We start from the raw sequence: 11,320 nt of genomic DNA, 5'->3' as shown, positions 1-11,320 counted from the left end.
TATATATTGATGGAAAGAAAAGTTAAAAAATGAGCCAAAGGTTGATAATTGATGCAAATACTTGCACGTGATTAATGGTGAAATATTCATGATATGTCCTGTTCTCACTTTCGCCCCACTTGCCATTGATTATTTTTGCTTGGGGCACGAACCCGGTTCATTTTCTTCACATTTGACATGCCTAATTAGCGCCTGTTTATTGATATATCTTCGTGAAATCTACATACTTATAAAAGTATGAACAAAGTTTTTGCATTGTGATTTTCTATATTGCTCAAAAATTATGCATTGTTTGTATCAATTGCATGGACATTGGTGGAAAAAGTATATAAAATTTAGGGTCAAATTTAAGATATTGAGTTTGTTGAAATCAATGTATTGCTTATTCATTTAATCGGTGCATTTATTTTTTTGAACTCATTAAACACACGAAGATCATAATAGTGTTTTCATTTTTTTAATAGAAATTTACAAAATAAAAAACTTTGAAAATAATGTTACATAAAAATTGAATAGATATTTGATAATAAAAATACATTAGAGAAATAACATTTTCTTGATACATAATTCTTAGAAAAAATATTAAAAGAATAGATTTTTGAATAAAATTATATTTTTCATTAAAAATATTAAAAGAGAAAAAACATTTAAAAAATATATATTTATCTATTATGCTTATAAAAACGTAAAAGAATGATAAAATTTTTCACCGTAAATTTTCTACTCCTCCTTAAATTGTTTTTATTTAGATTAATTGCATGGAAATTTTCTACACAATTTTTGAGAAATCTAATAAGAATGATACATTAAAAATGAATGTATGTTTGATGATAAAAATATATTTTTTTATCTATAAAAGTGTGGATCATAGACTCTATTTTCCAATTGTAAAAAAAAATGATCTCTTTAACAATACAAATCCAAAAACTAAATAAGGATATATATGTAAAATTCTAATTGTTGTAAATGAAAAAATTAAATATCAAAATTTTATATTATTCCACCTAATATACAATAAATTACTAGTCTAATTATTTCATGCAATGTATAATTAACAGTATGATAAATGCTAATTAATTATCACTACAATATACATTGATTGTAGTAATTTATGTCACTTCAAAAATAAAATATAACTTCTATATTAATTTCCTCAAATAATCTATCCATGTACTATCTTTAAATGTTTTATCCTTTTAATTTTCTATCTACATGTTATTTTATGATTTTAACGCAATTGTGTAATTATATTTTTAGTGCAGTTTCTAATTAAGTAATAAATTATAGTATCACAAGAATATATATGAAAAATAATAATTACATATGCAGTATTAGAATGACATGATAACTATATAATAATATGAAGTTCAATACTAACATATTTTATGGTTTTTTAACTAAAAATTGATAGTAAAGAGTTTAATAAATTATTCAGGAGAATTTATATAAACAATTATGAATGTTAATATATTAATTATCATAATATATAGATCTCTTATAAGAATTCGGAGAGTTTAGCTATAATAAAAAATTTAAAAATTATAATAGCATTTAAAAAAAATTATATATCAATCAAATTAATAAATTCAATAAATAAAATTTAGTAGTATTTGAAACATCTACCAAGAATGTTTAATATTTAGGCACCTGACTATGATTTTCAAGAAAAGTTAAACCAAAATCATAACTAAATTTTTTTTTTTGGCTTCAGTTCCAAAATCAGCTCTCATTATATATAAATTTAAGACATAATTGTTAAAAAATTAGTTTTATTGTGAAACATATTCTATGATTATTTTATTTGATATTTAAAAATAGATCATAGAAGCAATTTTTTAAAAAGTTGTATCTCAAACAAATTTATAAATTCAACCACAAATTTTGGTAGTATGTGATCTTTTGATTTATAATTTTTAATTTTTATATATGTTTTTTAAATTAGTTATAAAATTTTAAGAAAATAAAAAATTCACAGTAAGTAAGTGACATAAATATTGTATATAATTTAACTATGATATAACTCTAAGACCTAAAAATCAAATAATTTCAAATGCTCAATTTACGACTTATTTGATATTAAAAAATGGATCATGAAAAACAAATAATTTAATTGAAATGTCCAATGTACATATATATATAATCACTAAGCACATACAAATACATAAAATATATATAACAATGATTCGTATCTAATGGCGTGACGAAAAATATAATTATATATTTTTTAAAAAATTATTAATTAACTAATGTATATGAAAATTACTTGATTGTAAAAAAAATATGTATTCACATGTATTTTTTCTTTCAAGTGAGATAATAAATATTCATATGAAAATTTTATAATATAATACATATATTATTTTGATTTTAAAAGATAGCAAAAATTCAAAAAAATGAAAATTTGAAAAAAATAATTATTATAAAAATGTATATGTTATATGCATGATTATTTTACTAAATTGTATAAATAAAAAATTACATGCATCTGTTCGTCAAAATCAATCATCAATCAAAATCATAAATATGTAATGCATTAAAAAGAGATATTAATGAGTAATTTAAAAAACAAAAGTTATTTTTCTAATGTAAAAAAATATATATATGACATAATCATTAAAATAAATATAAAATATAATGATTATTGATTAGCATTTGTCAAATTATTAGAGTTTTTACATATGATATTTTAATATCTTATTTAATTATTTTGAAATAAAACAAACTAATTCAAAAAATATGAAAAATAACATTTTTTATGAAATTTTATTTTTTTGGTTATATTTCACATTTTTATGGTGACAATCACACGGGTAGTTTAAATTTATATTTAATAATTAGTGTAGGGGTTTATTTGATTTGCTTTTATATTTTTCATACAATCTTATTTATATGTGTATTTCATTACATATGTTTTTTTTATTTATTATTTTAAAGTTGTATTTAACAAGAAATTAATAGTCATCAATGTAGTCTACAAAAGATGATTATGATATAAAATTAATTATCTATGATATATAATTCTAAAAAAAATGTAAAAAGTTCTTTAAAAGGTTAAAAATTATTTAAATTGAATATTATGAGTTATATTTTACTGTTAATATTATTAGTTCATTAGTTTTGATGAATTAGTCAGAAGTATTTTAAATTTATAAGTATTTGTCTTTAGTGTGCTTCACTTATGTAAATTATTATTTATGCATTGATAAAATCCATAAATTTAGTTGATTTTTAGGTTAGTATTTTAAATTGATAATTATTTGTCCTTATTGTGCTTCACTTATGTAAATTATTTATTTATGCATTGATAAAATCCATAAATTTAGTTGATTTTTAGAAAATTAAATTTTTTATTTTTATTATATAATTGATATTTATGTGCATCGCACATGCTTCATGCTAGTAAGACCAAAATTACAAATTTATAAAAGAAATACAAAACAACTTTCTTAGTGAAATAAAGGCCAGCGGGCATATAAAGGTTTGTCAAAGTCTCAAAGCAATAAAATGAATTCACAAAATCAATTAAACATAGTTAATGTTGGAACATTTCATGTTCGTAATCTTGATTTTGATGTTAACAAAATTTGTTATTGTATTTCTAGCATATTTACTCATGTGTGAAGTTGCAAACACAAGAAGCAAACTGAAACTGAATTTAGCCAAACTGAATTTATGGCGAGCTTTGGTTTTTTGATGATATCTCTCAATTGGATGATTCAAATGAATATCCGCCAATATGACTGATCAGAAAACTCAATTTGGAACAATTCGTATTTCACGTCAGTTGGGCAAAATCAGATGTTATCTAGGTCAAACCGTTCACTGAATGGCAAAACCGATTGCACGAAAACAGCAATCAGTTGGGTATGAGTACCTGTGGTATTTTCGCTATATCTCTTAGCTCACTTATTGGAATGAAGTGATTCAGTATGCGTTGAAAAACTAAGACAATGATCTACAAATCATCTTCAGAAGGCAAAGTCTGAATCGAAGCTTAAGAATCTGATAAATGGCAATGAAACTACTGGTTCTGCACATCACACCAGTTGAGATGCTGACCAGATTGAACTGCTGACCAGATTGAACCACTAACCAATTTCAACCGCCGACCAGTTTTCAACCGCTGAACTGTTTTCATCCGCTGACCCGTTTTCAACCGTAGACCAGTTTTCAACCATTGATCAGTTTGAACCGTTGACCAACAAGTTTAAGCTCAGGAAAATGTCCAACAAGACGAATTTGACCGTTGCAATTTCAGAAACAATACAGAACTTTCCCAACGATCATATTCTTGTGTCTAACGTATATATCATTGTTGGAGTCTATAAATACAACATCTTGAAGATCAAACAAGAGCTTTTGAAGGGGATTCAAAGCATGAGCAATTAGCATGAAGAAATCTGCTAGTTGAGAGCACAAGCCCTTGTGTGAAGATACATTTGAGATATACACTTTAAAGGATAAAATTCCTCACACACAATCACTCATCACATATAGAAGAGAGTTGAACTTCAAAGTTTAGTTGAGTGAGTCTTCACACAAAGACATTAAAGATTGTGTTTGTAGTCTTGGCATAAGAGACGTTAAACATTATGCGGATTGTGAGGTTGCGGCCTACAATCGAGAGTGTGCTAGGAGTTTCAACTAGGCAAGAGATAAGTCCTAAGTTGAAATGTGTTTGTACAAGGTGTTGTATAAATCAAACTCTTCTAGTGGATCCTTTCCAAGGGAAATAATGGGTGATGTAGGAGTTGTTAATCTCCGAACATCCATAAACAAATTTGTGTCTATTTATTTATTACATTAACTTATCATTTCCACTGTTTTTAAATATGCATTGTTGAAGCATTTTATGTGTTCTTCAAATACCAAAATATTGCATACAAAGTATTTGATAAAATGCTTCAACCAAATATTTTTGCTCATTCAACTTGCATATATTTTTAAATGCTTTACATAATGTTTAATCGGTTTCTACAAATGATTATTTTGATTGTCTTTCGCTTGGTTTAAAAATCAAACTCGATTTAATTAATCGGTGTTCAATATTTCAAGAACCGAGCTATCGTAGCTCAACGAATATCCTCCTAATGGATCCTGTCAGTTAACCGGTATAATTGTATTCTCATAGCAAATACTTAAAATATAACCAATGAAGTGAAAAATAAAATTTCTAAACTACTGAAAATATTTATTTTTATTTATTACTTCTAATTTTTCTATTATAGTTTCTAAACTAATGAAAAATAAAGTGGGAAAATGTAAAATAAGGAAGTAAATCGTTGTTTAATTATGTGAAAAATGATAATAAAAACTACAAACGAAGTACACGACTTAAATGAATTATAGTATATATATAATTATATAAGATGCAATTCAATAAAATAAAATAATAAAATTATATTGGCGTTAATGATACGAGTCAATCTTAGCTATATTTATAATAAAAATTAATATTTTTAATATAAAAAATAATATTTTTTTTATGAATGACTCAAATAAAATATATATCTCATAAAATCGAATTTTTGTGTTAATGTATTGACACAACAATTAACATCTGAGCTCTCTAATTTTAAAATGTTATAATTATTATTAATGGAAAAACTAAATATGATAATAATAAAAAGATGACAAGTGGGCTGTCGTGAATCAGGTTGATGAAAAGAATATAATATAACTAAGGTCGGCCTATTTCCATTGACGTGATTGAAAATTGATATTATCATCAATATCATCCGTCACCATGGTTACGATTATTATACGAATAATATGTTTCCATTTGAAAAATTGTATTTCAAGGTTTCACGTATCATGATTGATGAAAAAAATTGGAACGAGGGAGCTGCAATTTTGACTATTTTTCTTTCTCTTCCCGTGCCCTTTCATATTCCTTTCACGTCTCATTTTCGTTCTTTTCTTCCACATTGCCAATAATTCGAAATTCAAGGTGGGTTTTTCTTCTTTTCGGATTACGGGTTCTGTTTATGATATGATTCCAAATTGTCCATTCCTTTGGGGTTTCTGTGTATGTTTTAATAAAAATGAACCTTCTTCTTCGTTCAAAGAATGTACTTGAATTTGTTCAATGTGTAAGATGCTGCTCTGTGTTTTTTTTTTTTTGGGGTATACATGTAGCAAGATCAAGATCTGACCAGTTGTTTCCTAATATGATGTTTGCTGAAAATATTTCAGGGCTTGTGTTTATTAGCAAATTTTAAAGATCAGGTTATTCCGACACAATGGGAAATTGCTGCGTGACTCCTGGTTTTTCCAAGAAGATAAAGAAGAATAAACCGAACCCGTATTCGATTGATTATGGGGGGAATTATGGATCTAAGGATACGACCAAGCTACTTGTGTTGAAAGATCCTACTGGGCATAACGTAACTGACAAATACGATCTTGGCCGCGAGCTTGGTAGGGGTGAATTTGGAATCACGTATCTGTGCACTGATTTGGAGACGGGAGAGAAATTTGCCTGCAAGTCTATATCGAAGAAGAAGCTTAGAACTGCCGTTGATATTGAGGATGTTAGAAGGGAGGTTGAAATCATGAAGCATATGCCTAAGCACCCAAATATTGTGACCTTGAAGGACACTTATGAGGATGATAGTGCCATAAATATAGTAATGGAGTTGTGTGAAGGAGGTGAACTGTTTGATCGAATTGTGGCGAGGGGGCATTACACGGAGCGAGCAGCTGCAGCTGTCATGAAGACCATTATAGAAGTTGTTCAGGTTAAATTGCAATGACATAATATTATTTCTTGTAGCCAATGCTTAATCTTTTAACATCCTTTTCTTTGATTACTTTTTTATGCCTTGGCTTCTTGAGAAGGATATGGAAGTGTAGTGTCGATTGGAGTTAGCTATGTGTACTCTTTGCCGTTTCCCTTCAGTTTGTGACTAATATATGCAATTTTTATAGCCTATTTAATAAATTATCTATATTTTTCAAGTTCATATCTCTAAAACCTTACAACTCATAAGTAATCTTACTCCTATTTTTAATCAGTACAGTTTCTGAACAGGAGTTGGTTGGCAATAATTTATGTATAGCTTTATTATTCAAATTCTGCTGTTTGCATCCAAATTTCATTGTTTTCTTCTGGTGAATCTGGGTTACACCTATTCTTCAAACCACACTTTGATGAATATTTGGTGATACACACATTTTGCGGCTTGTCCTACCAATCGCTCCGATTGAAAGGCTCGTAAATATGAAAGCTCTCCTATCTACAAGACTAGTGTTCTGGGTTCGGGCTATACTCTCAAGTTTATTGCCTAATATTAAAAAGTACACATATAAGTTTTATTGTCGATTGTGGAGTAATTAATAAGTTCGAGAGATTTTCCCATCTACAAGATTAGTGTTTTAGGTTTAGGCTCTCCTCTTGTGCTTATGGCAGATGGCTTACCATATTTCTATTATGCTCCGTCATTTAGTCCTCTTATTGACATCTACCTTCGGTTTTCCAGATGACACTGATATTTGATATGACTTAATAATTTCTATTATGGATGTCATTTAGTTTTCTCATAGACATCTAGATATTTTTCTGTAAATGACACTGATATTTGGAATTGTTGTCTCTTTTGAATTATTTCATTTTCTATGATCTCCATTACTTTCTTCCATTGCTGTGACCATGGTTTTTTTGCTTCTTACTTGTGTTCAGATGTGCCATCGACACGGAGTGATGCATCGTGATCTCAAACCAGAAAATTTTCTTTTTGCAAACAATAAAGAAACATCTCCCTTAAAAGCAATTGACTTTGGATTGTCTGTATTTTTCAAACATGGTATGAAAAATGGTTATTTTAGTTTCTTTCATGCTAATATATCCTTTTCCTCGTCAATAAGGGACTTGTATAATTTTATGTTCTCAATTCTTTAGGTGAGCGATTTAATGAGATTGTTGGAAGTCCTTACTACATGGCTCCCGAGGTTCTGAAACGCAACTACGGCCCAGAGGTTGACGTTTGGAGCGCTGGAGTTATCCTATATATTCTTCTTTGTGGTGTTCCTCCTTTCTGGGCAGGTTAGTTGTCGAAATTTTTTCCGTACCGCTTTTACAATCTTGATCTATGTATAAAATGACCATTAAGGCATGATTTAAATATTAATGCCATTTTAAATTAATGAAATAGTGTATTTAAATATTTGATATACAGTGTTGGTGTTAATGAACCATTATCATTTTAATTAGAATAAGGCTACATTTGGTACGAGGGATTAGATGGGTTTATGGTTTTTTAACCCATCTAATCCCATGTTTGATCTATGTATAAAATGACCATTAAGGCATGATTTAAATTTTAATGCCATTTTAAATTAATGAAATAGGGTACTTAAATATCTAATATACAGTGTTGGTGTTAATGAACCATTATCATGTTAATTAGAATGAGGCTACGTTTGGTACGAGGGATTAGTGGGTTTATGGTTCTTTAACCCACCTAATCCCATGTTTGATCTATGTATAAAATGACCATTAATGCATGATTTAAATTTTAATGCCATTTTAAATTAATGAAATAGTGTACTTAAATATCTAATATACAGTGTTGGTGTTAATGAACCATTATCATGTTAATTAGAATAAAGCTACGTTTGGTACGAGAGATTAGGTGGGTTTATGGTTTTTTAATCCACCTAATTCCATGTTTGGTAGGATTTTTATTTAACCAAGTCAATCCCTAACTGGGATAAAATAATCACTCGTCACTCCCTAAGATTATTTGTCCAACTCTTAATCCATAATATTTTTCCAATTTTACCCTTCTCCTATATCCAAACTCACCACCACTTCCCGCCCGCGACAGCCTACCGCCGCCGCCACTGACAACTGCCGCCGGCAGCCGGCCGACCGCCCGCCGCCGGCCACCACACCGTCGCGGCCGTCGAAGTGGATGGATAATTTTGTCAATTCATCAAAAGATTCTTAATTATCCCATTCTGCCGCCGCCGACTGTCGGTCGACAACCGCCGGCAGCCGGCCACCACACCGCCGCGGCCGCCGAAGTGGATGGGCAATTTTGTCATTTTATCAAAAGATTCTTAATTATCCCATTCTGAACAATCATATCAAACATATATTATTTTATCATTATATATTATATTTCTACTTCAATCATTCTTTTTATCATTTATCTCTTAATCATTTCATAATTTTATCCTCCAACCAAACGTAGTAAGTGAAAGAAAATACTGTCAAGTAGATCCGTCATCTGAGACCCAGACATCATGGCATTGTTTCTCTCTCTTTTAGTTAGTTTTACCGAACAAGAGTGTATGATCACGATCATGCAGAAACTGAGCAAGGGGTAGCACAAGCAATTATTAGATCTGTAATTGACTTTAAAAGAGATCCTTGGCCTAAAGTATCCGACAACGCAAAGGATCTTGTAAAGAAAATGCTTGATCCTGATCCTAACCAGCGCCTAACAGCTCGTCAAGTACATGGTAATGCTTTATTACATCTAAGTATAAGTTGTAAAATAAAGAAACAATGTGTTTTGCTAATTGTGCTTGCTCGAATTCAGAGCATCCGTGGTTACAGAATGCAAAGAAGGCACCTAATGTTTCACTGGGAGAGACAGTCAAAGCAAGGCTCAAACAATTTTCCGTGATGAATAAGCTCAAAAAACGAGCTCTAAGGGTACTTCAAACTTCACTACATGTCTCATCAATAATAAAAATCCTCTCCATTTGACATGTTTCTTGACTTGGATTGCTGCTTGTGCAGGTTGTGGCTGAGCACTTGTCTGTGGAGGAAGTGGCTGGAATTAAGGAAGCATTTGATATGATGGACTCTCAAAAGAAGGGTAAAGTCGACCTCAAAGAACTTATAGTTGGTCTGCAAAAGCTTGGTTATCAGATACCTGATGATGATCTTCATATTCTAGTGGAAGCTGTAAGACTCGTTTGTTTAATCCTTTTATTGAACCTTCTAGGTCACTGTGGTTTCATCTTATGTTTGCAGCTCATCTATTATGAATTATGATTCTTTATTTTATTTTTTCATCTCATCTCTATAAACTTTTAGTTGCAGTCTTCATATTATAGAAACTCAGTGTTTCTTTTGTCACGTGTTGAGAATATATTCGGTTTTATAGGCGGATGTTGATGGAGATGGAACTTTAAACTATCGAGAGTTTGTTGCCGTGTCCGTACACCTCAAGAAAATGGCCAATGACGAACATTTACACAAAGCTTTTTCGTATTTTGATCAGAACGAGAGCGGATACATAGAGATTGAAGAGCTCCGGGATGCTTTGAGTGATGAAAATGATGAGAATGATGATGAAGTTACGATCGCTGTCATGCATGATGTCGACACAGATAAGGTCAGTGTCAGTTATATGCGTGTGCATAGTTATATCCATGCGCGCGTGAGCACATTTACATATATATATTCAGGACCAGAACTTGTAAAATTTTAATCTCTCTCATTTTGTTTGACGTGTAGGATGGGCGTATAAGTTACCAAGAATTTGCTACGATGATGAAAGCCGGTACCGACTGGCGAAAAGCATCCAGACAATATTCTCGCGAGAGATTCAATAGTCTTAGCTTGAAGTTAATGAGGGATGGTTCTCTAAATTTGACAAACGAGGGTCGATTAGCTTCTTAATGCAATGCAGAGGTTTTCAACAGTTGAAAATAACTGATGTAGATTTTAGATGGAAGTACACGGAATTGTTGTTCCATTCATTCTTTAACCAGCCTTTTTTTTTTTTTTTTTTTTTTTTTTTTTTTTTTTTTTTTTTTTTTTTTTTTTTTTTTTTTTTTTTTTTTTTTTTTTTTTTTTTTTTTTTTTTTTTTTTTTTTTTTTTTTTTTTTTTTTTTTTTTTTTTTTTTTTTTTTTTTTTTTTTTTTTTTTTTTTTTTTTTTTTTTTTTTTTTTTTTTTTTTTTTTTTTTTTTTTTTTTTTTTTTTTTTTTTTTTTTTTTTTTTTTTTTTTTTTTTTTTTTTTTTTTTTTTTTTTTTTTTTTTTTTTTTTTTTTTTTTTTTTTTTTTTTTTTTTTTTTTTTTTTTTTTTTTTTTTTTTTTTTTTTTTTTTTTTTTTTTTTTTTTTTTTTTTTTTTTTTTTTTTTTTTTTTTTTTTTTTTTTTTTTTTTTTTTTTTTTTTTTTTTTTTTTTTTTTTTTTTTTTTTTTTTTTTTTTTTTTTTTTTTTTTTTTTTTTTTTTTTTTTTTTTTTTTTTTTTTTTTTTTTTTTTTTTTTTTTTTTTTTTTTTTTTTTTTTTTTTTTTTTTTTTTTTTTTTTTTTTTTTTTTTTTTTTTTTTTTTTTTTTTTTTTTTTTTTTTTTTTTTT

The 11,320-nt window shown here is 28.5% G+C and overlaps 1 protein-coding gene across 1 annotated transcript; it reads left to right on the top strand.

Moving 5' to 3' along the window:
• Positions 1-5,708: 5,708 nt before the first annotated feature.
• Positions 5,709-10,872, top strand: LOC140991902 (calcium-dependent protein kinase 8-like). The gene is made up of 9 exons (XM_073462069.1): positions 5,709-5,950; positions 6,196-6,740; positions 7,682-7,805; positions 7,901-8,044; positions 9,316-9,468; positions 9,549-9,664; positions 9,752-9,919; positions 10,122-10,352; positions 10,475-10,872. The coding sequence occupies exons 2-9, from the start codon at positions 6,243-6,245 to the stop codon at positions 10,637-10,639; spliced, it is 1,599 nt and encodes a 532-aa protein (XP_073318170.1). The 5' UTR covers positions 5,709-5,950; positions 6,196-6,242; the 3' UTR covers positions 10,640-10,872.
• The last annotated feature ends 448 nt before the right edge of the window (positions 10,873-11,320 follow it).

Source organism: Primulina huaijiensis, chromosome 13 (assembly GCF_012295235.1).
Source record: "Primulina huaijiensis isolate GDHJ02 chromosome 13, ASM1229523v2, whole genome shotgun sequence".
NCBI lineage: Eukaryota > Viridiplantae > Streptophyta > Magnoliopsida > Lamiales > Gesneriaceae > Primulina > Primulina huaijiensis.
Note: the sequence above shows the minus strand (reverse complement) of the source record. Positions and strands in the feature narration are given on the sequence as shown.

Coding starts and splice junctions, on each gene's coding strand:
- LOC140991902 (XM_073462069.1), top strand. CDS start 6,243: ATGGGAAATTGCTGCGTGACTCCTGGTTTTTCCAAGAAGATAAAGAAG. Junction 6,741..7,681: donor CCATTATAGAAGTTGTTCAG/GTTAAATTGCAA, acceptor ACTTGTGTTCAG/ATGTGCCATCGACACGGAGT. Junction 8,045..9,315: donor TGTTCCTCCTTTCTGGGCAG/GTTAGTTGTCGA, acceptor ACGATCATGCAG/AAACTGAGCAAGGGGTAGCA.